A 25,765-nucleotide genomic window follows, 5' to 3' on the forward strand; every position below is an offset into this window, starting at 1 on the left:
CATGTGATTTTTAAGATGGTGTTTAAAAGAAGTAACCCTTCCACAGCATGTCCTCCTCACATTCTTCCACCAGAGAAGAGGCCCCCTGAGCCCCCCGGACCTCCACCGCCGCCACCTCCACCCCCTCTGGTTGAAGGCGATCTTTCCAGCGCCCCCCAGGAGTTGAACCCAGCCGTGACAGCCGCCTTGCTGCAACTTTTATCCCAGCCTGAAGCAGAGCCTCCTGGCCACCTGCCACATGAGCACCAGGCCTTGAGACCAATGGATTACTCCACCCGACCCCATCCCAACAGGACTTATGGAAACAATGATGGGCCTGAAACAGGGTTCAGTGCCACTGACACTGATGAACGCCACTCTGGTCCAGCCTTGACAGAATCCTTGGCCCAGACCCTGGTGAAGAACAGGACCTTCTCGGGCTCTGTGAGCCACCTTGGGGAGTCTAGCAGTTACCAGGGCACAGGGTCAGTGCAGTTCCCAGGGGACCAGGACCTCCGTTTTGCCAGGGTCCCCTTAGCATTACACTCAGTGGTCGGGCAACCATTCCTGAAGGCTGAGGGAAGCAGCAACTCTGTGGTACATGCAGAGACCAAATTGCAAAACTATGGGGAGCTGGGGCCAGGAACCACTGGGGCCAGCAGCTCAGGAGCAGGCCTTAACTGGGGGGCCCCAGCTCAGTCTTCTGCTTATGGAAAACTCTATCGGGGGCCTACAAGAGTCCCTCCAAGAGGGGGAAGAGGGAGAGGAGTTCCTTACTAACCCAGAGACTTCAGAGTCCTGAAAGATTCCTTCCCTATCCATCCTTCCACCCAGTCCTCTGAAACGTTAATGAAATCATTTGCCAGAGCGAGGTAATCATCTGCATTTGGCTACTGCAAAGCTGTCTGTTGTATTTCTTGCTCACTTGCTACTAGCAAGCGACTTATAAAATAGTGATGTTGGCACCAGTTCCCCCTGGATGGGCTATAGCCGGAACATTTACTTCAGCTCTACCTAGTAAATATAAGTAGAGAATACAGAGAGGGTCATTAAATTGAAAAGTAAATGTTTAATTAGTTCATTGCCTGTACTTCTTGAGCAGAAGAAAAAGGAAACAGTTTCAATTTTGAGATGGTTCAGGAGAGGCTCTCTTTAGGTTTTTAAAGTTTTGTGTTTTGTTTTGTTTTTGTTTTTTTAAGAGAATAGTGTTCACAAAATTTGAGCTGCTCTTAGGCTTTTGCTATAAGGGAAACAGAGTGACTGGCTGATTTAAATAAATGTTTCCTTCCTCTCCACCATCTCACATTTTTGCTTTCAAGTGAACTCTTTTTTTACCCCATTGAGCATCTTGAACATACCTTTTTTCCAAATAAATTGCTCGTCCTTAAAGTTTGCTCCACTTTGAGAAAAGACATGCCCCGTCTCTCCCTGCACATGAAGCAGGTTGTAGAAAGTGGCATTCTTGGGCAAGTAGGTAGACTTTACCCCATCTATTACCTTTTTTACCCCATCTTTATAGTTTCTCTTTCACTCGCTCTCTCTGTCTCTTTTTTGAGGCATTTGTTTGGAAAAAATTAATTGTTGAGATGCCCAAAAACCTGGGATAATTCTTTACTTTTTTTGAAATAAAGGAAAGGAAATTCAAACTCCTATATTGTTCTCTGTAAATCTTCAATTCTAAAATGTTTTTTGGTTTTTTTAAAACCACGTTCTGATGGTGAAGTTGATTTGTAGATGCAACCAGCCTAGGACATTGCTGCTGAGCTAGGGTAGCAGATGATGCCTCCATACATGGAGGGCTACTAAGATCAGTTAGCATACATACTGTTTACGCATATATTTTTATGTCAAGAAAAACCTTTGAAACAGAGCATTGTAATATTGTCAAAGAGAAAAAAATACATCCTGAAAATACATGGAAATGTAACTTAGTTGAGGGTGGATATTTTTCTGAAGATGTATCACTACCTGAGACCTTTTTTTAAAAAAATAATTTTAAAAGAGCAGACCATAAGAAAGAACAGTATTGACATATACACATCTCAGCATGTATATCCTGCCAATTCTTTTAGGGATTTTCCTCCAGAGAGGTTTGATTTTGGTTTTGGTAAAAGGGGTTAAATGATGACTTCATGGCAAGAATTTTGCCTTATTATAAACAGAAAATGGAAGAGGGAAAGGCTTTCAGGGTGGGATAACCTGGGAGGTTTCTCATTCTGGCTTCCAGTTTTGTGTGAGTACCAGCATATAATGTGTTTTTAAAACATATACGTTTAAATAAATTATCTGCACAGACCTAGACCTTTGTGAAACATAGGTTAGTCCCGTTTTACAAAGAAAAGGCAAATATGTTTCAGCATCTTGGAGAATAGTTTACAGACCTCAAGTAAAGTTTCATGTTTCAATGCCAAGTTCTTATATTAAAAAATAAACACTACTTGTAAGAGAGAGGTGCGTTAATTAAAAAATAAAAACAAGAACAAAAAAAAAAAACTTTAAAAGAAATGAAAGAAGAACCCTCTTCTGATACTTACATGAAGACTATTTTCCCCTGTTACTGAAATAGGCAGATATCCGGTGTGTGTATTTCTTTATTATTCTCTGGGTTTTGGTCTGGCCTTGCCCTCAGGGCCAAACATTGATTAAAAAGAGAACCTTCTAGCCATTTTGGCATTGATGGCTTTTTATACCAGTGTGTCCAATTAGATTTGCTAGGCTCACTGACATGCTATTGGTAAATTGCATTAAAGTTCATCTGAACCTTTTGTCTGTTGACTTCTTAGTCCTCAGACATGGGCCTTTGTATTTTAGAATATTTGAATTAGAGTCATTGAGCCCTGCTCTCCCATTTTTGATTAAAGAACTTAAGCCTGGGATACTTTCAAAAGTATCCAGTGAGAAAAATTGGTTTCCCATCAAATATGAATAAAATTCTCTATATATTTTAATTGTATTTTGGTTATCAGCAGTCATCAATAGTGTTTTTCCCTCTCCACCCCTTATTTTTAATTATGCCAAATACTCTAAATAATATACTTAAGTCTCCATTCCCCCATCCCTACTACTAGGGAAGGGGGTGAGTATGTGTGTGTGTGTGTGTGTGTGTGTGTGTGTGTGTGTGTGTATGATCCCATCTCAACCCCCACCCCCATTTTGGGAGTCTAACCTTTAAAAAGAAAAAAAAAATTTTGGACTATTTCTAAAGGCGGAGGGACAAAGAAACAACCTGTAATCTGTCTGGAGGAAGAAAAGGTATTTGCTAATTTTTCAGCTTTGTTATCTATAAACGTGATGGAAGTACAGGTTTGGCAGAATTTCTGCTTGGCTATTAGAAAATTACAAACCCAATTAATTATATTCAGAAGTGGTTTTGGTTTTAATTACTGAACCATGGGAGATATTGTCCATTAAATACATTATTTTGAATAGATAAGTCTGATTCTGTTCACGAATGAGAGGCAAAACTGGTTTGACCATGATCATTTTTTTTTTTTTTAACATCAATTGCATTTTTTTTTTAAATTTTTATTTATTTATTTTTGGCTGTGTTGGGTCTTCGTTTCTGTGCGAGGGCTTTCTCTAGTTGTGGCAAGCTGGGGCCACTCTTCATCGCGGTGCGCGGGCCTCTCACCATCGCGGTCTCTCTCGCTGCAGAGCACAGGCTCCAGACGCGCAGGCTCAGTAGTTGTGGCTCACGGGCCTAGTTGCTCTGCGGCATGTGGGATCCTCCCAGACCAGGGCCAGAACCCGCGTCCCCTGCATTAGCAGGCAGACTCCCAACCACTGCGCCGCCAGGGAAGCCCGACCATGATCATTTTTATGTTTTGAAAACAAATTTGACCCAGTTTCTTTAGTTTTTTCCTTCAACTGTCCATGGGAACGATAAGGATTTGAAAACATCAGATCTATACGTTTAAAAGCAGGGCAATTAGCACGAATTGTAAGTAGGATTTCTGTTAGCTTATGCCATAGACATCACCCAGCCACCTGTGTGTGTGTGTGTGTGTGTGTGTGTGTGTGTGTGTGTGTGTATAATATGCATATATAGTTACAGTACTAAAATGGTTACCAGCAGGTTTTGAGAGAGAATGCTGCATCAGAAAAGTGTCAGTTGCCACCTCATTCTCCCTGATTTAGGTTCCTGACACTGTATTCCTTTCTCTCTCTTGTTTTTGCCCCCCATCGGGTTTACCTTGTCTATGTATAGATATTTTGTAATATATTAAATTTTTTCTTTCAGTTTATAAAAATGGAAAGTGGAGATTGGAAAATTAAATATTTCCTGTTACTATACCACTTTTGCTCCATTGCATTTACTTCTTAATCTGTACCCTTTGAGCAGATCTAATTATATGTATAAAGAGCATTTCTCCTCCACTTTATCCTAGGGGTTCTTTGTCTCAGAATCTCTGTAGACTCATAAATTACCAAAAAAAAAAAAAAAAAAGTTTTCAGGATTTGAAGAGGTGCTTCAAAACACTAGACTAGGAACTAGAGAATAAAGAATTGGGGGAAATCATAAGATGTGATTTTCTAAAGTAAAAAACAGTTGCACAAAAGTAATGATGGTGCCAGGCCATCAAAAGAGTTGAGCTTCATGTACCCTGACTCCTCCTGAAAGGAGAGGTAAGTGGGTTTGAGCTCAACTGTCATCAAGAGAAGTTGGTAAGAAGCTGTTTAGACCCCCCCAAAAAAATAGTCTCTTAAATCAGAATCCCTCACCCTCACGCCAGCTCCTATGTTACCTTGAGTAGGGCCAGCATGGGGATGGATTAGTGTTGCTAGTTCTGTTGAGATTTCCTGATACATTGCCAATCAGGAAGTAAGTCGAAGTTATTTATAAGGGTAAAATTCCTATTATTTCCAAAATCTTTTCCTGTCTCCACATGAGGAGAAGATTGCTTTCCCTTCCCTTTCATGGTTTAGGACACTGGGGACTAAACTTTCCCTTGTGATATGTGCTACATTCCTGCTAGTTATGACATAAGTAGGCAGAGGACAGAAAAAAAAAAAAAAAGCATCAGGAGACAGGAAGAGGGGAGACAGGTATCAGGAAGTTGTGAGTGGGGTAAGCAATCATACAAGGTTAAGGGGTACACCAGAACAAGGAAATTAGGAAGAAATCCAGTTCAAAAACGTGATGATGAGGGTTGCCAGCTTGTTTTTGAATCCCCACAGTTTAAGTAAGATGTTTCCTTGCCTGTGGGCTGTCATGTCTTTACCCAGAAGGAGAATGGAGAGCTCAAGATTGTTCCAGTTCCTGGAGTCCTGTGTTTCTTGTTAGCCTCCAGAGAAAAGGAATTCGTTTTTGATCTTTATGTACTGCAAGTTCATGACTAGGAGTGTGAACTTCAACCTAGTAGAGAATATTGTTTCCACTTCATAGCAATGGCTGTCTTCAATTCTGGGCCTGAAAGTTGAGGACCTAACTAACCTGGACTTTTTTCTCTATCACACTCAAGGCTATTTCTAAGTAGTACCTAAATTTCTTGGGCACTATCTTTTCCTAGACAGGCATCCTTAACTGTGTGGTAAGGTTAATGCCTCAAGGAAGTTGACAGTTAATATTCTTTGTGCTGAACTGGGATTTACATTGTTACTAAAGACTGCCCAATAGCTTGACTTTTTTTTTTTGGTATTGAGTTACTTCTCTGTTCACAACTTAGTCATCCTGAAGGGCTAGGTGGAATGGAAGTGGGGAGTTCCTCAAGTGAGTAAATATTCAAACATTCCAAGGGAGAAATGGAACTGCTGAGTCTTCTGGTTGTCCTGAGAGGCAAGGTGAGCATTCCTGGACACTTTGGTTAATTTTACTGTCCAGGTGTGGCATTTCTAGTGTTCCTATATAGCCTTAGGAATACTCTCAAGTGAGAGTATACTCCAAGCCAGTTGGGGGAGGTATGACACCTAAAGGAATTACTGGTGGTACTCTACCACTCCTCACCATGTGCAGCTATCTCTCCATCTCCTGTCCACCCACTTCCTTTCATTTCCTATTTTTCTCTCTTCTCCCAACTCACTACCCAACTCACATGCTTTAGTCCTGCCAGAGAGATTGATTGATTAACCCTGCAGGGTATTTAGAGTTATTGCTGCTTAGTAGTTTTGAAGGGTAGTGAGAAGAAATTCAGGAGACAAATGTCTATTCCAGATCCTCAACTTAATGGGGTGAGAGGTGAAGGAGAAAGCAAAATAACTTTCTCATTGCTAAAAGCTATGAAAGGAGCTTTTAATTTACGTTGTGTGGGGTACAAGAGATTCTTTAACTGGTTAACCTTCGCTTCTTCATTCTCTTCCCTCATATCCTGAGACTGTTGCTTTTGCTGATAACATTTCGAAGCTCGGTTGCAGATGGTGTCTATAGGAAGTAAAGCTTGAGGAGAAGAGGGCCCTGCTATCCTTGAGAAAGCAGGTGAGGGTTGCTTTGATGCCCTGGTGATTAATCACTAGGTTGCCGAAACACTGGACAACTGGGTTGCTCTCATATCTCTATCTCAAGAATTACTAGTCCAAGGCTGAGAGAAAGAGGCTGATACGCAGTTACTCTTTAATACTCTCTAGGTGGGTAGTTGTTAGCCAAGCCTTCTCAATATGCAGCCCTCAGCCACATCATACTTCTCTGGAATGAGAGGGTATAGCCGTGAAGTAAATTCATTGAGACATATGTTCCCTAGGACCTGGAAATAGATGGATTTTGGGATGTTTTGCTCTGGCATGGTTGTAACCTGAAGATAATGTTGATAGTTCTAAAAGAATGAAGGACATTTTATCCAAGCCAAACCATCCCTGAGGCCGGCAACATGGAGAGACCTTAAAAAGGCTATAATGTAGCAAAGCTAAGTGAAAAGCAGAGCCGGGATCTTTGAGAGCATCTTGTTTTTAGTTGAAGGCGCCTGCCTGATGGGTTGTCTCAAGGAGAGGATCTTTCTTCCTCTTGTGTTTGATGAGGGACACCCTTGGTGAGGATCAGCTTGTAGACAGATAGCCCTCCCTACCAAGGTTAATGCAATTTTGAATGCTTTCGGCCCTGGAGAAAGGAGGCTGAATTCAGAGACCTAGAGAAAGCCTAGGAGTCTGATCCCTTTTATAAATTCAGGAACTTCTAGGTTTGGCCTTGTATCAGTATTTGCAATTTCTGTTAGGGGACCAAAGGTCTCATATAAAATGAAGCAATATGAGAAGGAGATGGAAATAAGGGAAAGAAGGGAGAACCAGAGGAGTCTGGTGGTGGGGCTGCAGAAAGAAACAGTGTATCATTGCTTATAAAGAAGAGATACAGATATAAGGATGGAAGGAAAATTTGTCGTTGGGGTACTGAAAGGGGATAACTGCCTTAAAGGTTCACAATTCATTTCAAGGAAGCCCCATTAAAGAGTAAAGTGTCCCCTTGATTACAGTAGTGTTACCTTTACAGTTGGAGGATGAGCCTGGAACCCTTAAGCTGGGGGATGCTCTGCAGACAGTTTCACAAGGGAAGCTAGATTATATTAAGCAAATAATTTATATCAAGGACATTTTGCTTAGCACTGCTATCTATGTAGTTCAAGAGAGTATTTCAGGAATAAGAAGGAAATGATATGGATGCATCAAGCTAAAAATTATTTGTATTTTTGGAGTTCTAAAACTCTCCTGCACGTGGTTTTCTATGTTTTAGGTCAACCTGGAAGCTAATTATTCCTCTCCCCTTCATTTTAGATCCAAGTGAGGATGATGCATAGAAGAGCAAACAAACCAGAATATGTGGATTAGAGTCGCAGAATGTTAGAGCTACAAAAGGACATTAGTTTGTCTAGTTCAGTGCCATCGTTAGCCAGTGAAAAAACAGACCCAAAAAGGTTGAGAAAGTGTTGGGAGGAAGAAGGGAAAGAATGGGGAACTAACATTGTCTGGAACCTGCTATGTGTCAGGCACCATAGTACCTTTGCTTTTATTATCTGGATTATTAAGCACCTTGAGGCCAAGGGATGGAAAGAATAAAAGGCAAATCCTTATTGTCCAGAGCAATATGTAGGAGATAAAGGGGGGTGGCAGATCATTTTTTCCTGTCTAAGCACACAGGGCTAAACTAGAGGAAGTGGAGTCAACATTTGAGAGTGAGGTTAATCTAAGGAAGTACTTGCTAAGTAGTTGAGAGAGACTCAAGAATAACTTCTCTATTCCTAGGGACCTTCCAAAAATGTGATGGGTCAGAGGCAGGCTAGAGACAAGGCTGGTAGGAAACAAGATTACTATTGCCTCTGGGATTGATTTGCATTCTAGAAAATCAGGTCATGACCTGAGAACATATGATTAATCTTAGGAATAGGGAACAAAATGGGGCTTCTCATCCTAAGGGGGTCTTAAAAAAAATAGTATATATACTATGAATTAAGAAGATAAACAAAATCCTACGGTTACTGTATTTTTTTTTTTTTTTATTTTTAGGTTTTTGTTTTGTTTTGCAACACACTTTGAAGTCATGTTCAATGTTGGTAAGGGTAGGTGGCAGCCTGAAAACTGACATTGAGAATAAGATTGTATTTCTTGTAGTTGTTTGATATGATATCCCGAATTGTACCACGAGGGCTGCTTCTATGGGGAGCAGTAATATCATTAGCTGGATCATGTCCTGAGTACAGGGCAACTTCTGGGGAAGATTATGAGAGGGTCCCACCTTTAGGAAGCTTCTGGGTCTAGTGAGAGATGAGGCTTATACCTGGTGGGAAGTAGGGAAATTGGTATTTATAAGCCAGTACATTAATGCAGGTTATAAAATAAAATAGTAACATAGTACAGAAGGAACCAAAGCAAAGAAATAATCAGAAAAACTGGAGTTAACCAGAAAAGATTCCTCGAAGGTAATGAAGATAGAGGACATGAAACAGAAGAGAGGAAGGTGATCAGAGGGAGAAAACTTATGGAAAGCTTATGTGTTTTGTGCAGAGGGCTATGAGTGGAGTAGTCAGGGTAGTACGGGAAAGGAATATTAGGAAATGAAGTTGGAGGAGCAATCTTGTTGGCCTGAATGAGGAATTTGATTTGGTAAGCAGTAACAGAGCAGAGCATGATGAAATGAATATGACGTTCAGGACTTTTGCAGCTATACTAGGTCATGGAAGCAGGAAAGCTTGCTAGGATATTATTGTTCTCGTCCAGATGTAAGGCCCCAAGAGCCAGGACTAGAGTAGGACAAGGGGAAGGAGAAGAAAGAGAGGGGGCAGTAGAATTAGCAAGACTTGATGATAGTTTGGATGTGAGGGGAGGAATAAAAGATAGGCTGAAGATGATAACCCCAGGACATATTTATGCTGTTGATGGTGATGAGAGCTTGGAAAGAGGTAGCTGCTTTGTTTTGAATAAGTAGAAAGTGTTTACTTTATTAACCAATTGATGGAATATGTCTATGTGCATTATTGCAGAGTCTAGGAGGAGGCACAGCCTCTGGAAAATAGTTGGGCACATGCTCTGTGCCCAGATGATCACCTGCACTCTGCCTTTTTCAGGTTGGAGAACCAGGTGAAAGAGAGTTTATTCCTGGGGTGTACCCGCAGACTTCAGGAATGCTATCCCATTCTGGATCTGGGAAAGAAAATACAGTTTTTTTGCCAGTTTCTTCCCCTTTAATGCTTTGAAAATGGGATATGACTAGCCTGTGGCAGCATGTGCCTGTGGATGCACAATTCTCTGGCTTGATTCTTGGAAGGCCTTTTTCTCTCCCTCCCTGGGGGTCATTTGCATCTCTGGTTCCTGCTCCCAGAGCCATAAAGTGGGAGCCCCCATTTATTAATTGGGTTGGGACTGGGGAAGGGGTCGGCAGGGGACTCTTTAGTGCAGCAGGCGGGGGTCTTCCCGAATGAGCCCATTAGCCAGACCCAATGGCAGCTGAAACGGGGCCGCAGCCAAGTCCTCTCGGTTTCAAAAACCCTCCATTGCCTGCAGCAGATCAGAACAAGGCCTGCGGGAGCCCTTAGCTTCTGATTGCAGCTGTGAGGAAGGACAAAACAATTTATAGGAAGCCAAGTATCTCCTGTCTCACTGTCTCTTCCTTTCTGACTTTGGGGAGGGAGAAGACTGGGATGTGGTGTCCGCTCCCACTCTAGCTTCTTACAAGGCACGTATAGGCCTAAGTAGGAGAGAACAGGAGTGAGTGTATATGCATTGATCGGACATTTACGTCTATGCTCCTGAAGTGTTTACACACGTCCTTGCTTTCTTCTTCCATCCACACACAGTTGTATTGGCTAAGCAGTCACTGGTTATACGGGGTTCCCTAGGGTGAGTGTGCTCAGTGTGTTAGGGGGGCATGATTATCATACTCTTTCCTGCCCCATACCTGCCTTTTCTCCTATCTGCTTTCAAGATTCAAGGTTAGAATTAGATCACCTTTTTAACATCTTTTCTTCATAATAAGAGGAGTTTGGCCTCCTACTGGAACTCACTTGTTTGTCCCTTTAGTTAAGCCAGCATGAGAAAGGCAGGCATCTACAGGGGAGCTTCTTTATGCAGTGGCCCTGAGAGAAAGGTGTGAAGGGCAGGAATATCTCACTTCCTGATGGGAGGACACTTGTGTCTTCTTCCTGATAGAATCATAGATGGCCAGAGCTAGAAAGGGAACTAGAGACCACCTAATTCAACTTCTCAGTTTACAGAGCAAGAAACTGAGGCTTAGGGAAGGGAAATGCCTTGTCCACAGTCTCACAGTGAGTTACTGGCAGTCAGCCAAGACTAGAATCCAAGAGCATCAATTCCTGACAGCCCTGTGCTTCCTCAAGAAAGGAAGGTAGGGCTGTGAGATTTTGAGGGGGGAAGGACAGATTGAGGGGGAAAGTTAGGTTAAAAAAATTAGTAGAAAAACTGAGAAGATTTATATATTTTTACCTCAAAGATTAATCTTTCAATGACATGCAAATTGTACAACTGTAATTTTTATTTAGAGTCAAGAACTCTGGTTCATTGGGAAGCAAGTGGCAAGCCACAGCCAAAGATCCTGATGCCTCAGAGTTACACCATAGTTCAAGGAGCTCGTTGCCAACTACCTCTGGGGCTTGGATAGTAGGAAAAGATCCTCAGAGGCATTGTGAGGAATTTACCCTAAAGCTCAACTCAGGCTCCTTTGCATTATAATACAGCTATATTGAAAAATAAAATCAGAAGGAAAGGAGAAAGAAAACATCTCACTTGCTGGGAAACTAAGGGGAATTGCTGAATGAGAGAAGGGATTATAGAACTCTGAGTAAAATAAGATATTCTCTGAGATTACAGGCAAATGGGGGCGGAGCTGTACTCCTCCCCCCTGTTTTTTAGCTTTGGGTTGGTTTTCTCCTTTGTTGGGGCGGAAGGAAGGTGGTGTGCTCCATGATGACCTAAGCCCTGAATAATGTGCTCAATGGGCTGACATGCACAGCAGGTTCTAAAGTCATCTCACTCTGGTGCTGAGACTCCCTTCCCCTCTTTGGACCTCTCCCAGATGTTTCTACAGTCCCTTCCAATGCTTATTTTCTCAGCATGAGTCTGGGAGCCACTGACGAGCAGGGAGGGGAATGCTAACGAGTTTTTAAAGTGGAAGCAGTATCTTGGAGAGAGTAAGGCAGCTTAGAGATAGAAAGAATTATAGGTCTGGGTCAGAGGGGCAAGGAGGTTGCAAAATGAGTATTGACTGCTGTTGACAAATAGATCCCAGTACATATCTTTACGTTTTCTCCATCACACCCTGGTTGATAGCACAGGAGGAATGTGGAGTTGGTCCCCATGCAGATTCATCCCTACACAGGGAGTGTATAGACCTACCTGCCCAAATTGCATCAAATCTGCTGTCCCACAAACCTCCTTTCTATCTCATAGGACCTTTTTCTGGCCTCTGAGCCTTTCTTGAAGAAGCTGTTTTGGACAAGAGAGGCTTCAAATGCAATCTGATTATCTGATCTAAAACTAGATGCCCTGCTTTGTGTCACTTTCTTGCATTAACTTTCCATTAGCCTTGAACCTTCATTGCCCTTTATAATTCTGGGTTTCACAGCTTCTATTTCTGTTGAATTCCTAACGTTTAAGTATAGGAACCATGGTTTTTACTTTATCAGACTGGGAGCTAGTTCCCTGGAGCTAGGAATCTTAGAACACTTACAACTCTTTTTGGGAGCATACTTAAGGTTCACCAGAATCCTTCTCAGCTCTGTGAATTAGAAGAGTGGTGACCATCACCATCACTTTACCTACCAAGGCCATGCTCCCTGGGTGAAAGCCCATAGACCCTTTTTGGTGTCTAATCCCTTATTTCTAATATAACCTGTAATTTTCTTTTACAGGTGGCAGCAGCAGTAGGAGTGATGGCCCCTGAGGAATTTGGTAATGTCCATCAATTACCTGACATCCGGACCCCTGCAAAATTCAGTCTCTTTCACAGACTTTAAGGCCAGGTAGGGATCTTAAGCCAATCAGAGGCCACTGACCTGCTTTTGTAAGGGATTAACACACACACACACACACACACACACACACACACACACACAGTCTCAGGGAAGTTCTTACACCCAAAGATCTCCAGAGGAGTTTCCTTAGCTCTTTTTTTTTTTTTTAACTCTTTTCCATTATGGTTTATTACAGGATATTGAATATAGTTCCCTGTGCTATGCAATAGGATGTTGTTTAATCCATTCTATATATTATATAATAGTTTACATCTGCTAGTCCCAAACTCCCAATCCAACCCTCCTCCCAACCCCCTTCCCCCTTGGCAGCCACAAGTCTGTTCTCTATGTCTGTGAGTCTGTTTCTGTTACATAGATAAATTCATTTGTGTCATATTTTAGATTCCATATATAAGTGATATCCTATGGTATTTGTCTTTCTCTTTCTGACTTACTTTGCTTAATATGATAATCTCCAGGTCTATCCATGTAGCTGCAAGTAGCATTATTTCATTCTTTTTTTTATGGCTGAGTAATATTCCATTGTATATATGTACCACATCTTTATCCATTCATCTGTTGATGGACATTTAGGTTGTTTCCATGTCTTGGCTATTGTAAATAGTGCTGCTACAAACATAGGGGTGCATGTATCTTTTCAAATTATAGTTTTATCTGGATATATTATGCCCAGTAGTGGGATTGCTGGATCATATGGTAACTCTATATTTAGTTTTTTAAGGAGCCTCCATACTGTTTTCCATAGTGGCTGCACCAATTTACATTCCCACCAACAATGTAGGGAGGGTTCCCTTTTCTCCACACCCTCTCCAGCATTTGTTATTTGTAGACTTTTTAATGATGCCCATTCTAACTGGTGTGAGGTGATACGTCATTGTAGTTTTGATTTGCATTTCTCTAATAATTAGTGGTGTTAAGCATCTTTTCATGTGTCTACTGCCCATCTATATGTCTTCTTTGGAGAAATGTCTGTTTAGGTCTTCTGCCCATTTTTTCCTTGGGTACTTTGATTTTTTGTTATCTAGTTGTATGAGCTGTTTGTATATTTTGGAAATTAAGCCCTCATCAGTGACATCATTCGCAAATATTTTCTCCCAGTCCATAGACTGTCTTTTTGTTTTGTTTATAGTTTCCTTTGCTGTGCAAAAGCTTATAAGTTTGATTAGGTCCCATTTGTTTATTTTTGCTTTTATTTCTATTGCCTTGGGAGATCCTTAGCTTTTTACTTGACCCTATTATGGTGTCCTATCTTCTGATTAGCAGTTCCTCCCTCCTGGCTGGAGTGGGTAACCCCCTCTATTGGCATTGGTGGTCATTTCATTCCTGTTCTTTTCTCTTGGCCAGCTGTGCTAATGAATATTCCTCAATAGTGTGATGCTGATATTGGTTACTCTCAGCCTCTCTACAACACCTGCCCCACTCACCTACCACCTCATACGTACACATAGTCCTGCCTTCTTCTTCTTCCCTAAGAAGCTGTTTTCTCTTTCTTTCTTTTGCGTGAGGGTAGGGCATTGATATCCCTTCTTACTACCTCTCATCAGCTTCTCCACATCGTTTCCAGGTTTGATGGGAGATCCCCCCCTGTCCAAACACTGTGCAAAGACATGAGAAGTAGAGGTCTGCCAGCCTGCTTATTTCCATCCTCAATGCCTAGAACTGGACAGGTCACCAACCTACTGTGCCTACCCCTACCCTTCTTGCTGCCAGGTAGGTGTGCTCCTCTCCCTACCCACCAACCCTAAACAGGGTCATATTTCTCTCTGGGACTATTTCTCTCTGTTGTTAAATTTCTCCAACAAGGGGAAGGCCTTTGTGACTCAGCTCTCCGCCTTGGTGACTTCCAGCCCTAAATTTTAGAGAGACCTTCCTAATGTTAACTCTCCACCCCCTTTTCTGTAGTTTAAAACCATTTCCCCCATTTAGTGCGTGTGGAAAGAAGGGAACAGTAAACAGTAAATGGATGGTATTTGACACTGGAGGGGAAGGGTCTAATGACAGGCAGCCCTTCTCTTCGAGCTGAAAGCCTGAAGTCCAGATGTGCATTCTGTCCAGTGGCCTGGCATCCTTGGGGAATACTTGAATCTTTTGAGGGAAAGGTTTTATCTGGTGTCCATTCCTGAGGACAAGGATCTCAGACCCTAAGAGTCTATCTGTATTCATTCCCAGACCCCTCCAGGGGGTAGCGAATGGATTGCTACAGGGAAGAACCCACCAGTAGGTAATACTCTGTCTTGAGCTCGTGTGGCAGCTCTTGTCTGGCACTTATAGGGAGTTGGCAGGGGTGCCAGAGCCTCTCCTGCCACTGGAGTTGACATCAACTTACCCTTTAGACCTTAGGTCTCCTCTCTCAGCAATGCCTCTCTCACCCCTGCAATCCAGACGGCACAAGCAGCAGGCCTAAATAAGTGCCAGGTCTGGGTAAGGTGCTCCCTCCCCTGGTAGGCACATACCTTGAGTTGGAGGTGAAGCAGTTAGGATGGGATGGATGGAGGGATAGAGTAGGTGTTAGAAAGTAGGAAATGTCTCTGGAAGTGGTTGAGCAGTAAGTATGCTTTGGGTACCTGGGGTACCCTGCCTACGTCTCTGTCAACCTGGATGTCTGATCCCTCAAAGCTGCTGGGCCACTTGGGCGGCTGCAGTCTTGGTTTCTGCCACACGAGGGCACTGCTGACCAATTAAAACTCCTGCCCCTCCGCAGACAGAGTTTGGGTGAGGGGAGAGGGGGACACCGCAATCTTTCCCCAAGATAGGGGTCAGAAACACCCCCAGAGAGCCTGAGACCAGGGGCCCAAGGAGCCAGAAGAATAATTAGTTGTTTTTCCACTTCTTCTTCCTTAAAAATGGCCTGAGACCCTGAATGCTCTTCCCTAGTGGACTGACATGTCACTATATTCCCAGCTGAACCTGGGAAGCCCCCTAGCGCTCGTCACAAAACACCTTGCACAGGTGTTTCTCTCCTTCAAGGTGTAGCAGGCTCCAGCTGTCCACCCCACTGTCCCCAGCCTCTAAGACCGTCTCTTTCTGGCCCAGAGGGTGGAGGTATCTGGTTTTTCAGAGAGAAAAAAAAAAATATCTCTTACAATTGTTTTAAGAGAAGTAGCTCTTAAAGAACTAGCTCTCTTAAGAAAGAGTTTTGGGGAGAGGACTCCCTCAGAGACTGAGAGACTAGGAAAGTTCAGTCTTCTATGCCCCCATCACCTCCCCCAGCACAAACCTGCAGAGCTCAAGATGGTCTGGAGGATGTTTACCACCTGAATGGCTGGAGGACACCCAGGACACTCTGGGGCTCTGCGCCAACAATGGTTTCAGAAAGCAGGATGGGGATGGCGGCCGCTTTGACCCTTGATCCTCAGGCCGCCCCCGTACTGTGTAATGTCTCTGCTAGGGATCCAAGTGGCCATGGAGCCCTTATGGGGATGAGGTGTCCCATATTTGATCCTCAGTCTCCATGAAGCCCTTCCAGGCTGAACAGGCTAAGGGAGATGACAGAGGTTCTCCTCCTCCCTCCTACCCCCATGATCGAGGGCCCCTCCCCAGGAGGACAGCTTGATTAAACAGTCGGTGCTGCTGGAATTGCTGCACAGCTGGCGCTCCCCCCAGCACCCTGAGCAGAGCAGCAGTGCAGATTAAAATCTCCAATTAGCGTTAAAGTGAAGTGAGGAGGTACTGAGGCTGCCAAGGAGGCCAGACGGGGGACCTCGGTAGGCAGATACCCCCACTACTGCCTGGATTCTGAGTACCACCCTTAGTCACCCTTTTTTTTCCTAGCTCCTCTCCCAACATCTCTCAGTGCCTATTAGCTTTGCATTGCTTGGGGCCAGAGGGCTTTAGAGGGGTGGAGGGTGGGGCTGATGCCTTACCTGACAAAATGCTGGGGACACCATAAATGTGGAGGAGAGGAGATGCCCTACTGGCAGCCTGCCAGTTTGAGGTGACTTCACACTACTGCTGCTTCCTTTTGCCTAGAGAAAGGGCAAATAGGACAAGTCCCTCCAGATCCTCTTACCTATAAGGTGCTGCCCACACAAATGTACATGCTTGTATATTTTATCCTATTTGACCCATCTGCTCCCACGCAAAATATGGCTCCTTCCTTCATCCCTCCGTTTTTTTCTCAGCTTTCCTGTGGGCAGGGGTAGGTACAGCCTGGCTTGGGAGCACTGCCATGCCCTGCCACCTGGGTCCCAAACAGCTTCTCGTTATCTTCTTTGCAGTTCAGGGAAGAGCAGGGATATGCCAAGAATGGAAGCCTCAGATTCTCCCAACCCCTGAACATCACACCCCCTCTTTTTTTTTTTTTTTAAGGGTAAGATATTACATTGTTGAAGATTACATATCTTAATGAAATCATAAGCTTACATGGGGGTCACAGAAATCTAACAGTGTGAGCTCAATTCATTCACAACTTGAACAAAAAAATATTATTGGACATTGCCTGAAAAACACACACACACATTTTGTCACACCCCCTCTTAAGGGCCCTCTACCATTTATACTTCTACTCCTTCCTTCACCAAGCCCAGAAGGAGGGCAGTATAGCTAGACACACCCTTTGACTTCTCTCTGCCCCTTTAAGGGAAATGGAAGTGGGTACCCAGCTGACTGAACCTACTCACACCTCCAGAAATTAGACACCAGGGCACAGTGCCACCCTCCCAGGCTGGCACATGCTACCCTGGCAGAGGTTCAAATAGCTCCCCTGCCGAATACCCCCACCTCTATGTCTTCCTCTTCTCTCTCCCTCTTTCTTCCTCTCTCCCTCTTTTTTTTCTCAGCTCAAAGCACAGCTGAGCCTTAAAATGGGGGTGGGGAGGACCAAGCTGGGGCAGGGGGGTGGAGAGTTCCAATAGCACGTTTTCACCTGCCATTTAATTGGATGTATTTTTAATTAATGGGACCTCAGGGACCAACATGAGACAATCTGATCTCTGAATAGGGACAGGGGAGGGATTGGGTAAGGGAGGAGGATTGGGCCACTGGGTGTGGTTACCAGGAACCCAGGCCCATCAATCACTGGCCACTTTGCGTTCTGGCATGGAGAATAGCAAGGTGGAGGAGGAGGGGAGGCACTGGGGAGAGGTACCAGGATTTCCCCCCAATGGCCAGGACCTCCAAAAAGGATGGAGCTGACTCAGTTTTGGGCCCCAAAATTGCAGCCAGGATATTAGGTAAGGCTGTTTTCTTGTTCCCGAGGTTTTGTTCAGTTGAGCTTGTCCCACTGAGTGCTGTAAAATTGTGAAAGGAAGGTGGGGACAGAGCTTTGAGGTCCTTGAAGAGGAGGACAAGAACTAGGGACCGTAGAACCAGAGACTGTGGTGACAGGGAGGAGAAGGGTAGGGTTCAGAGATATTTCTGTGTGTTTAGAATAAGTGCCGTGGAGATTACATGCAAAACAGCATGCAAATGAGGGCTGGTGCCTTTGGGGTATGAATCATAGACCCTTACTGTTGCGAGGAAGAGAACCTGGAGCTCATCTTGCCAAACAATTCATTTTACAGATGTGAAAACAGAGACCCAGAGAAGGGAAATCAGTTGAATCCTGCCCTGGAGTTGCTTTTGTTCCTGGATTTGGAGAGTTCCTGGGAACACAGGGAAATGTAAGTAGGTAGGGTGTGGGGAGGAAAGTCAAGGGAAGAGGGTAGGCAGAATATTATTCTCTATTGCTTGGAGTCTCATGTCTCTGGCTCCTAAGTCTTGGAAGCAACTCAGGGGAGTCAGGTGGGTGCATTACTGGGGGAACATTTCCCTTGTACAGCCTGTTCCAGAGGTCATCTCATACATTCCCTTGCTTCCAAGTAGACAGATCCCCCAGAACCTCCCACTCCCATGAGATTTTACCATATTCTAAAAGGTCCACAGGGAAGGAAATACACTAACTTCCCCAGTTCCTTAACCAAGAAATAAATCCCCCAATGGTGACTAAATATTGAGCTTTTTCTGAGATCTTATCACAAGTTTCTCTGCTGCAATATAAGCTGCTAGAGAAAATTATGCCAAAAAATGTAGCGAGGAGTGGTCTTGTCCCATGTCTAAGCCAAGAAGAGAGACAGAATTAAAACTCAAGGCTCTGAAAGCTGAGTCAGAAATGCCCCTGTATTCACGCAGTGCCATGGCCCAGAGCTCTTAGTCAAGCCCCATCTGGCTCTATGCGGTGTTGGTGCACACTGGAGAGAGGGGCACATTTCCAGCTGTCCCCATCTCCCACCCCCACCTCCTTCACTATTCAGACACTAGAGTTAAGAAAGAATGATGGAGAGAAGTGGCTTGCCCACCAAGTTGCCGAAGATGGCATTTCCTGGCATCTCCTTCCTTCCTCAAAAAATTCAACATTCTTTGTTCTGTGCTTCATGAGACTAAGTTGCGGTCAGGGCAAGGATGGGCACAGAGCTTTGGAAAGCAGTATGGGTAGAAACTTCGTCACACCCTCCAAACCCCCAACACTTATCCTCTACTCCCAGAATTGTCTTCTCCTCTATCTTAGTACACCATTTAATATCCCCAGAGTCCCTAGGGAAGAGCAAGATGCACCTCTCTAAGTGCATCCAGACTCACCCTGCCCTGTCTTAGACACTCAGGGTCATCTCCTTGGCTATCTAATTCTCTGCCTTTTCTACTACCAACAGGATGAGAAGGGCCCCCTTGCATTGCCTCAGGACAGTCTGGATAGACTCCGTCTAGCTCCTCCCCTGTTTCCAAGGGCCTGCAGAAGTGGGGGTGGGGGAGGAGAACTGTGCCAGGGGGTTGAAAAGGAAGATTCTCTTGTGCGGGGAGATGGGGGAGAAGCCTGAAAGAGGGGAGAAGTTAGAGAGGGGAAATTTGGAAACTGAGGCCTGTAGTCCCACCTGTGGGGCTGGCTGCCTAACATAAGGCAGGCCGTTCATATTGAGCATTGTTCAGGGGGGTTATTAGATGGCTCCTGTTTACAGAGCTGCTGTTTCTCCTCTGAAACAGGGAGCAGTAGAGGAGGCGCACGCAGTGAAGAAAGAGAGGAGGCGTCAGGCTTTCTCTAGGCCCTCTTTCTCACCCCTTGTCCACCCCTACTCCAAGATTAGAGGTATATTGGAGGGGCTAAAAGGCCCTTAAAGCATTCAATCTAGATTCTTGATGTTTCTCTAAGGAACAAGATCTCCCTCCCCTCAATCCCCACCAGCCCTGCCTCATACTCCCAAGGTTTAGCCAAGGGTATGAGATCTACAGCCCTGGAGTCAGAGCCTGGAGCCTACTCTGGAATCCAGAAGAAACCCTGAGCTTTTGCAGGGAAGGAGGGATAGACTTGAAGTAAGTAGAAGGCAGAGGTAGCGGTACCCAGAATCCCCTGTGCTCTAGAGAAGAGGGAATTGTTGAGGAGCTCATTTTTGGCCCAGGGTTTAGCTTTTACTCTGATGGGACTCTTTTCCTCCTTCTCCCTCAGTGTGTCCCATTGGTTGGTGAGAGAGCTGGATGTCTGAACCTCCCACCTCAACACCTCGAAGGTTATCATACACATGCCCTCTCTAGCTCCCAAAGCCATGGAAGAAGTGAAGGAAGACATTTCAGAGGTGGCAGCGCCATGATGTCCATCAGTACCCAGGGAGAGAAGCCAAGGAGAAGAAACAGTGCCCAGAGAGGGAACCAGGAGGAGATGTGTGCTCCTGAAACAGCCTTCTTACCCCATCCCCTCCCCTGCCCCCTCTAACATGCCAACAAGGCTCTGTGCCCAAGTTGTGCCAGCTCTCCTGGCTGGTGATCCTGCTCTGCCGTACAGGCAACTGGCCCTCTGCTCCAGCACAGAGCACATGGTGGGGTCTCTCGCACTTCTTTCTAACTCATCCCAGTGTGTCTGTGGTGCAGATTCCTAGGGATGCAGGAGGGGGCTGTGGCCCTGCGAGTAGGAAGACCGTGGGCTCTGGGACCCTTTAGGTGCGTATCTTCCTGGCTGGAGCGGCTGTGGGGAGGGAGAAGGCTGCTGGCAGCTCACCTGAATTCAAGGTTCTGGTGGCTCATAGCAGCAGGGGTGGCTCATGAAAACAACAGAGGGGAAGGGGGTCCAGGCCTGTTAGAGCTCTCTTTTACCTCATTTCTCCCCCACTCTGAGCTCTGGATAGAGGTCTGTCATCTGGATTGCGGGGCAAGGAGGGGCCTCAGCTAAGAAAGAAGAGAGGGAAATGGGAGAGAAGATAGCAGGGGAGGCTGAGCATTCCCAGGGAGAGGCTTCCCAGTGAGGAAAGGCTAGTTATTCTTGCCCCACTGTATCCACGGGCTGCACAGAGGGTTCTGGGCTGAGGCAGCTCAGCGCTCCTAGGCACCTTTCAGGAAAGGGGCTTTCCAGGCAGACACAGCTACTCCTCCCTACTCTCACTTACCTGCCCAGAGGTCTGGGTACCCAGCTGACACCACATGACTTAGAAATATTAAAAAAAAAAAAAAAGAAAGAAAAAGGCACTCTTACAAGACCAGAACCTGGAAGGATTACCACTACTTGGTCTCAGTACTCTTTCGCTGGAGAAGAGAACCCTTACAGGTCAGGTGGGCAATGTGCATCTTCTCCTGACTTTCTGAATCAGGGGGATGATAGACTACTGTGTTTGAGGTCACACCAGCAGAACAGGGCCAGAAAGTGGACCAGGAGAATCAGCTGTGCTTCTGACCACAGTCCCAAGGGCCTCCCTGTTTCAGCAAAAGGAAATAGGGATCTCGGATACCAGTGTATCCAGACACATAATAAATATCCTCCCTCTAACCTCAGAGAAGAATAGGAGGGGAGTTCTCTGACAGAGCCTAAGTTTTCATTTGCCTATTTCTATTCCTTTCACTGATGACGGCTCTGCTGTCCAGCTGGGATGAGGGGCGCTCTGCTGGGATGCGCCTGGGGATCCAGAGACAGTTTTGATTGGAGGAAGGGACAGACCAGCTGCTCTTCGTGTAGGGAGATGGGACCAGCTCCACTCCCCCAGCGCTCTCTGGCAGCATCAGGAGCCCAGGGGCCCCTGCTGGAACACCCATAATAAAGCCCAATCCTGAACGGAACTGACATATCACCTGGCTCTGGTATAAAAGTGGTGCTGTGAGGGGGAGCCTGGGTGCACCAGGTCGGGTGTAGGCAGGTGTAGAGAGTTCAGCCCCAGGAGATACAAGGATCACTCCTCAATACCACGTGTTCCTCCTCTTAAACCTTCTCCTCAGTCCCCCTTTTCTTCCACCTCCCTTCAGCTGACTCCACTCCTGGCTACCTCATGCCCTCCAATCTGAGAAGACATGGTAAGTAGTTGTCTGTTCCCTATACTTTTCTCTCTCTCACTCTCCTCCCCTCCTCCCAACTCCCAGCCAAGAGTTACCCCATTTGACCTCTTCCTACCAGTGAATGCCATCAGGATCTGAACCTGGAATCCCCTGCTTCCTCTGAGAATGCCACTCTGGCTCTGAGACTGACTCACCAGTCCTCATCCTCCACATAAGTATAGCCAGGCCAAGACAGGTATGTCCACTGGCACCAAGGCCCCTGACTTGAAGCAAAGGGCAGCCCTAGGGGTACAGTGGGGCTTGGCCCTAAATGCGTATATGCCTGTGTATTGGGCACACTGGTTTATTAGTGTTATTTCAGCATTGTGATGCAGAGAGAGTAAGTGTAACAGCTGCTCCTTGCTTGCAGTGTTTATTGTTACCTAGAGACAACCTCCTGGCTTTTTCCCAGCTCCCCCCCCCCCCAGCCCAACCCCCTCCCTGCCAACAGTTCTCCTCTCCCCACACTGAAGGGAAATTTATAGCTTGCCATACCATGCCTTTAACTCTCTCCTGTCCATAAGGTAGATGGGCCAAGGGAAGCCAAAGTGAGCTGTGAGCATGCTTAGGCCCTGGCAAGGTAGAATAGTGTGTGGAGGAGGGAAGGAAGGATGGAGGGAGGGAAGACACCTCTTGTTCCCAATCTATGTCCAGACTCAGGCCCCAGTTTCCCTCCTGGCTCTCATGTTGAGAGAAAAGAGCTTTGGACCTAGTCTTGGGATCCCAGGCTCTTCCTCACAAGATTATTCTTTTTCCTCAGGTTATTCTCTAAGCTCCTCCCATTGGGCTGGCTGGTCCTGAGCAAGTACAGCAAGGTAGTATTGAGACGGGAGGAATAAATGCAGAGTGGCAGAACCCCCAGATCCCTCCTTTCTATAGAGATGTCACATTGCGACAAACAAGAGGCTCTGGCGTGAGGGATGCTGGCCAGACCTCCACAGCTGGATAGATGTCAAACATGAAGCTGGCTGCTGAGCCTGGTGGGGAAAACTGACCACCTTAACTTCACCCTGAGCCCAGGACTTAGGTCCTGAAAGAGTCCCAGGCCGTCCTCCAAGTTGGTCTCCTTGGTCTGGGTAGGCTACTCTCTCCGCTTTTCTTCCTGGTCCATTTTCTGCTGCTCATCTTTTGGTTTGATACCTTGGGGAAGATCCAAGAGACCAAGGAACTGAGGCCTCAACAGTCCTGGGGAAAGAGAAATTCCTCGATCCCCTCCTGACTGAGGACCTTTCATAGAGGGGCACAATGTCATATATTCACCATCCCCACTGGAAACAAGAGAGGAAAAGGGATTGGATTTTAGCAGAAAAGATAGAGGTTAGACACATGGAAAAACTTACTCATGGGATATAAGACTTCAGAATGGACCCACTTCTCTTTAGAGATTTTTCTTTTGCCTGGTATGAATTTAAGTCTGTGTCCACCCAAGGGGCATTGGAAGAACAAAGGGTACTTTTCTGGGGCTCCTCCAGATGTGGTCCTCAGTGCAGTTCCCTCCTCAGTTCTTCTAAACGTAGTATGTGTGGTGGTTAGATTGTAAGTTTTAGAGGCCGACAGCCTTGAGTTCCAATGCCAGTGCTGCCATTTACGAGCTGTACCACCTTGGTAAGTCGTTTAACCTCTTTTAGCCCTAGTTTCCTTGTCTGTGAAATGCAGATAAACAACCTTTTAAGGTGGTGTAGAGAATTTAGTGAAATAATGTGTGTAAAGTACCTAGGACAGTGCCTGATACTGCGTAGGTGCTCAGTCAACAGTGGTTGATACAATAGAGTCTATTAATTTTATGGAATCATCACGGCTGACATCGTGTCAAAGACTCTATGAGTCCCCTGGAATTATAGGCCAAATGTGAGTATGTGCGTGTGCTGGGGAGAATGTCCATAGTTGTATTGATGATTTGGAGCAGGGGGTGGCAGTCTCCTGGAAAGGAAGTAGCCCCAATCCTTTGACTCATACTCCCAAAGAAGTCAGTTTCCCCATTCCCATGCCTCCAGCTAGGAGTTCCTTAGGTAGTGTTCTGCCTGGAAGTACAGCTTCATCTAGGATGGAGCTGGGAGAGACAGCCATTAAGATAGCAACACACACACACACACACACACACACACACACAAAAGATAGCAACACAGAGGAATTCCCTGGCTGTCCAGTGGTTAAGACTCTGCGCTTCCACTGCAGGGGGCATGGGTTTGATCCCTGGTCAAAGAACTAAGATCCTACATGCTACATGGCGCAGCCAAAAAAAAAAAAAAAACAAGATAGCAACACAGAGCACTTGCCAAGCACTTTACAGTTTGTCAAGTGCATTTACCTACATTAGCTCTTTTAATACCCAGAACATCCCAGTAAAGTGAACTACCATTTATTGACTGCCGGGCGTTGTGCTCAGTGTATTTTTTTTTAAGTATGTTTAAAGTCTATAGAGTATTTCATCACCTAGATATGCCATGATTTATAAAGCTCATCCACTATTTCAATCATTTAGACATGTTTACTGTTATAAATAATACCATGATGTACATCCTATCCTAAAACTTCATGCATTTTTTTAAAATAAATTTATTTATTTATTTATATTTATTTTTGGCTGCGTTGGGTCTTCATTGCTGCACGCAGGCTTTCTCTAGTTACAGCGAGCAGGGGCTACTCTTCGTTGTGGTGCGCGGGCTTCTCACTGCGGTGGCTTCTCTTGTTGTGGAACACAGGCTCGAGGCGCGTGGGCTTCAGTAGTTGTGGCACACGGGCTCAGTAGTTGTGGCTCGCGGGCTCTAGAGCACAGGCTCAGTAGTTGTGGCGCACGGGCTTAGTTGCTCCGTGGCATGTGGGATCTTCCCGGACCAGGGCTCGAACCCGTGTCCCCTGCATTGGCAGGCGGATTCTTAACCACTGCGCCACCAGGGAAGTCCCCATGCATTTTTTTTTATAGTTAATTCCAAGAAGTAAAATTATTGGGTCAACAGATACAAATATCCCCCCTCCCCATAGGTATGATCACTTTATTGATGTACCATAATAAGAATAATATTTTTTAATCTTCCTCTTTGGAATTCTTCAATGGAAACACATGGGCAGCCCCTTCTTTCTCCTAAACCCAGCAGAAACATTAATAATCTATCATATCCTTTTTTAAAAATTGAGGTAATTGTAGATTCACATGCAGTTGTAAGAAATAATACAGAGAGATCCCTTGTACATCTTGCCCACATTTACCCAGTAGTAACATTTTGTAACTATAGTGTGACATCATAACCAGAATATTGACATCAGTTCGATCCATATTTCCCCAGTTTTACCTGTGTATGTGTGTATATTAAGTTCTATGCAATATTGTTACCTGTGTAAATTCTTACATCTGCCACTACAGTCAAGATACTGAACCGTTCCAACACCACAAGGATTCTTCATGTTGCTCTTTTATAATCATGCCTGCATCACCCCCTTCTTAACCCTTGGCAACCACTAATCTATCCTCCACTTCTAAAATTTTTTCATTCGAAAAATGGAGTCATACACTATGTAACTTCTTAGGATTGGATTTTTTCACTCAGCATAATTCTCTGGATATCCACTCAAGTTTTTGAATGTATCAATAGTTTGTTTGTTTCTTTTATTTATTTCATGATATGGATGTACCACAGTTTAACCATTCACCTGTTAAAGAACACTTTGTACACAACATTGTAAATCAAGTATACTCCAATAAAATTAAAATATTTTTTTAAAAAAGGAACACTTTGTGCTCCCACTTTGTACTCACTAGCAATTAATGAAATAGCCTGTTTTACTTGGTGTCCTGAGTGTTGTTTTATAATCACAATTATTAAGTTTCTTAACCCTTCAGGCATGGCACCTATTATTATTTCCATTTCATAGACAGGGAAAATTGAGGCTTATCGTAAATGATTTTCCCACGATCACATGCTGTTAAATGGCAAAGAAGAGCTTGGAACTCAAGACAGTGGGGCTCTTTCTACTACACCAGGCTTTCTCAGACCTTGACGAAGGTTGCTAGGAAGAGGGTGTAGGCAGAACCAGAAGAGAGATGTCGGAGGCAGGAAGAGCACTGGAGCAGCCTGGGTCACTTCAGGTCCTCACAGCTAACTTTGGTTCATAGGTTAGAAGAG

General features: G+C 44.9%; 1 protein-coding gene across 11 annotated transcripts in view; it reads left to right on the forward strand.

Annotated features, from left to right (window-relative positions):
* The window catches only part of CDK12 (cyclin dependent kinase 12), a 63,292-nt gene extending 37,989 nt beyond the window's left edge, over nucleotides 1-25,303 (forward strand). For 2 of the 11 annotated variants that reach the window (XM_059907906.1, XM_059907907.1), the window contains exon 14: nucleotides 47-4,250. In XM_059907906.1, the coding sequence (XP_059763889.1) occupies nucleotides 47-759 (713 nt within the window). In that variant the 3' untranslated portion in view covers nucleotides 760-4,250. Of the gene's footprint in view, nucleotides 1-46; nucleotides 4,251-12,260; nucleotides 12,372-13,947; nucleotides 14,094-17,884; nucleotides 17,984-19,797; nucleotides 21,393-21,575 lie in introns of those variants that run through there. The other 9 variants (XM_059907913.1, XM_059907914.1, XM_059907911.1 and 6 more) reach the window with 9 other exon arrangements.
* The last annotated feature ends 462 nt before the right edge of the window (nucleotides 25,304-25,765 follow it).

Source organism: Balaenoptera ricei, chromosome 20, assembly GCF_028023285.1.
Source record: "Balaenoptera ricei isolate mBalRic1 chromosome 20, mBalRic1.hap2, whole genome shotgun sequence".
In the NCBI taxonomy this organism is placed as follows: domain Eukaryota; kingdom Metazoa; phylum Chordata; class Mammalia; order Artiodactyla; family Balaenopteridae; genus Balaenoptera; species Balaenoptera ricei.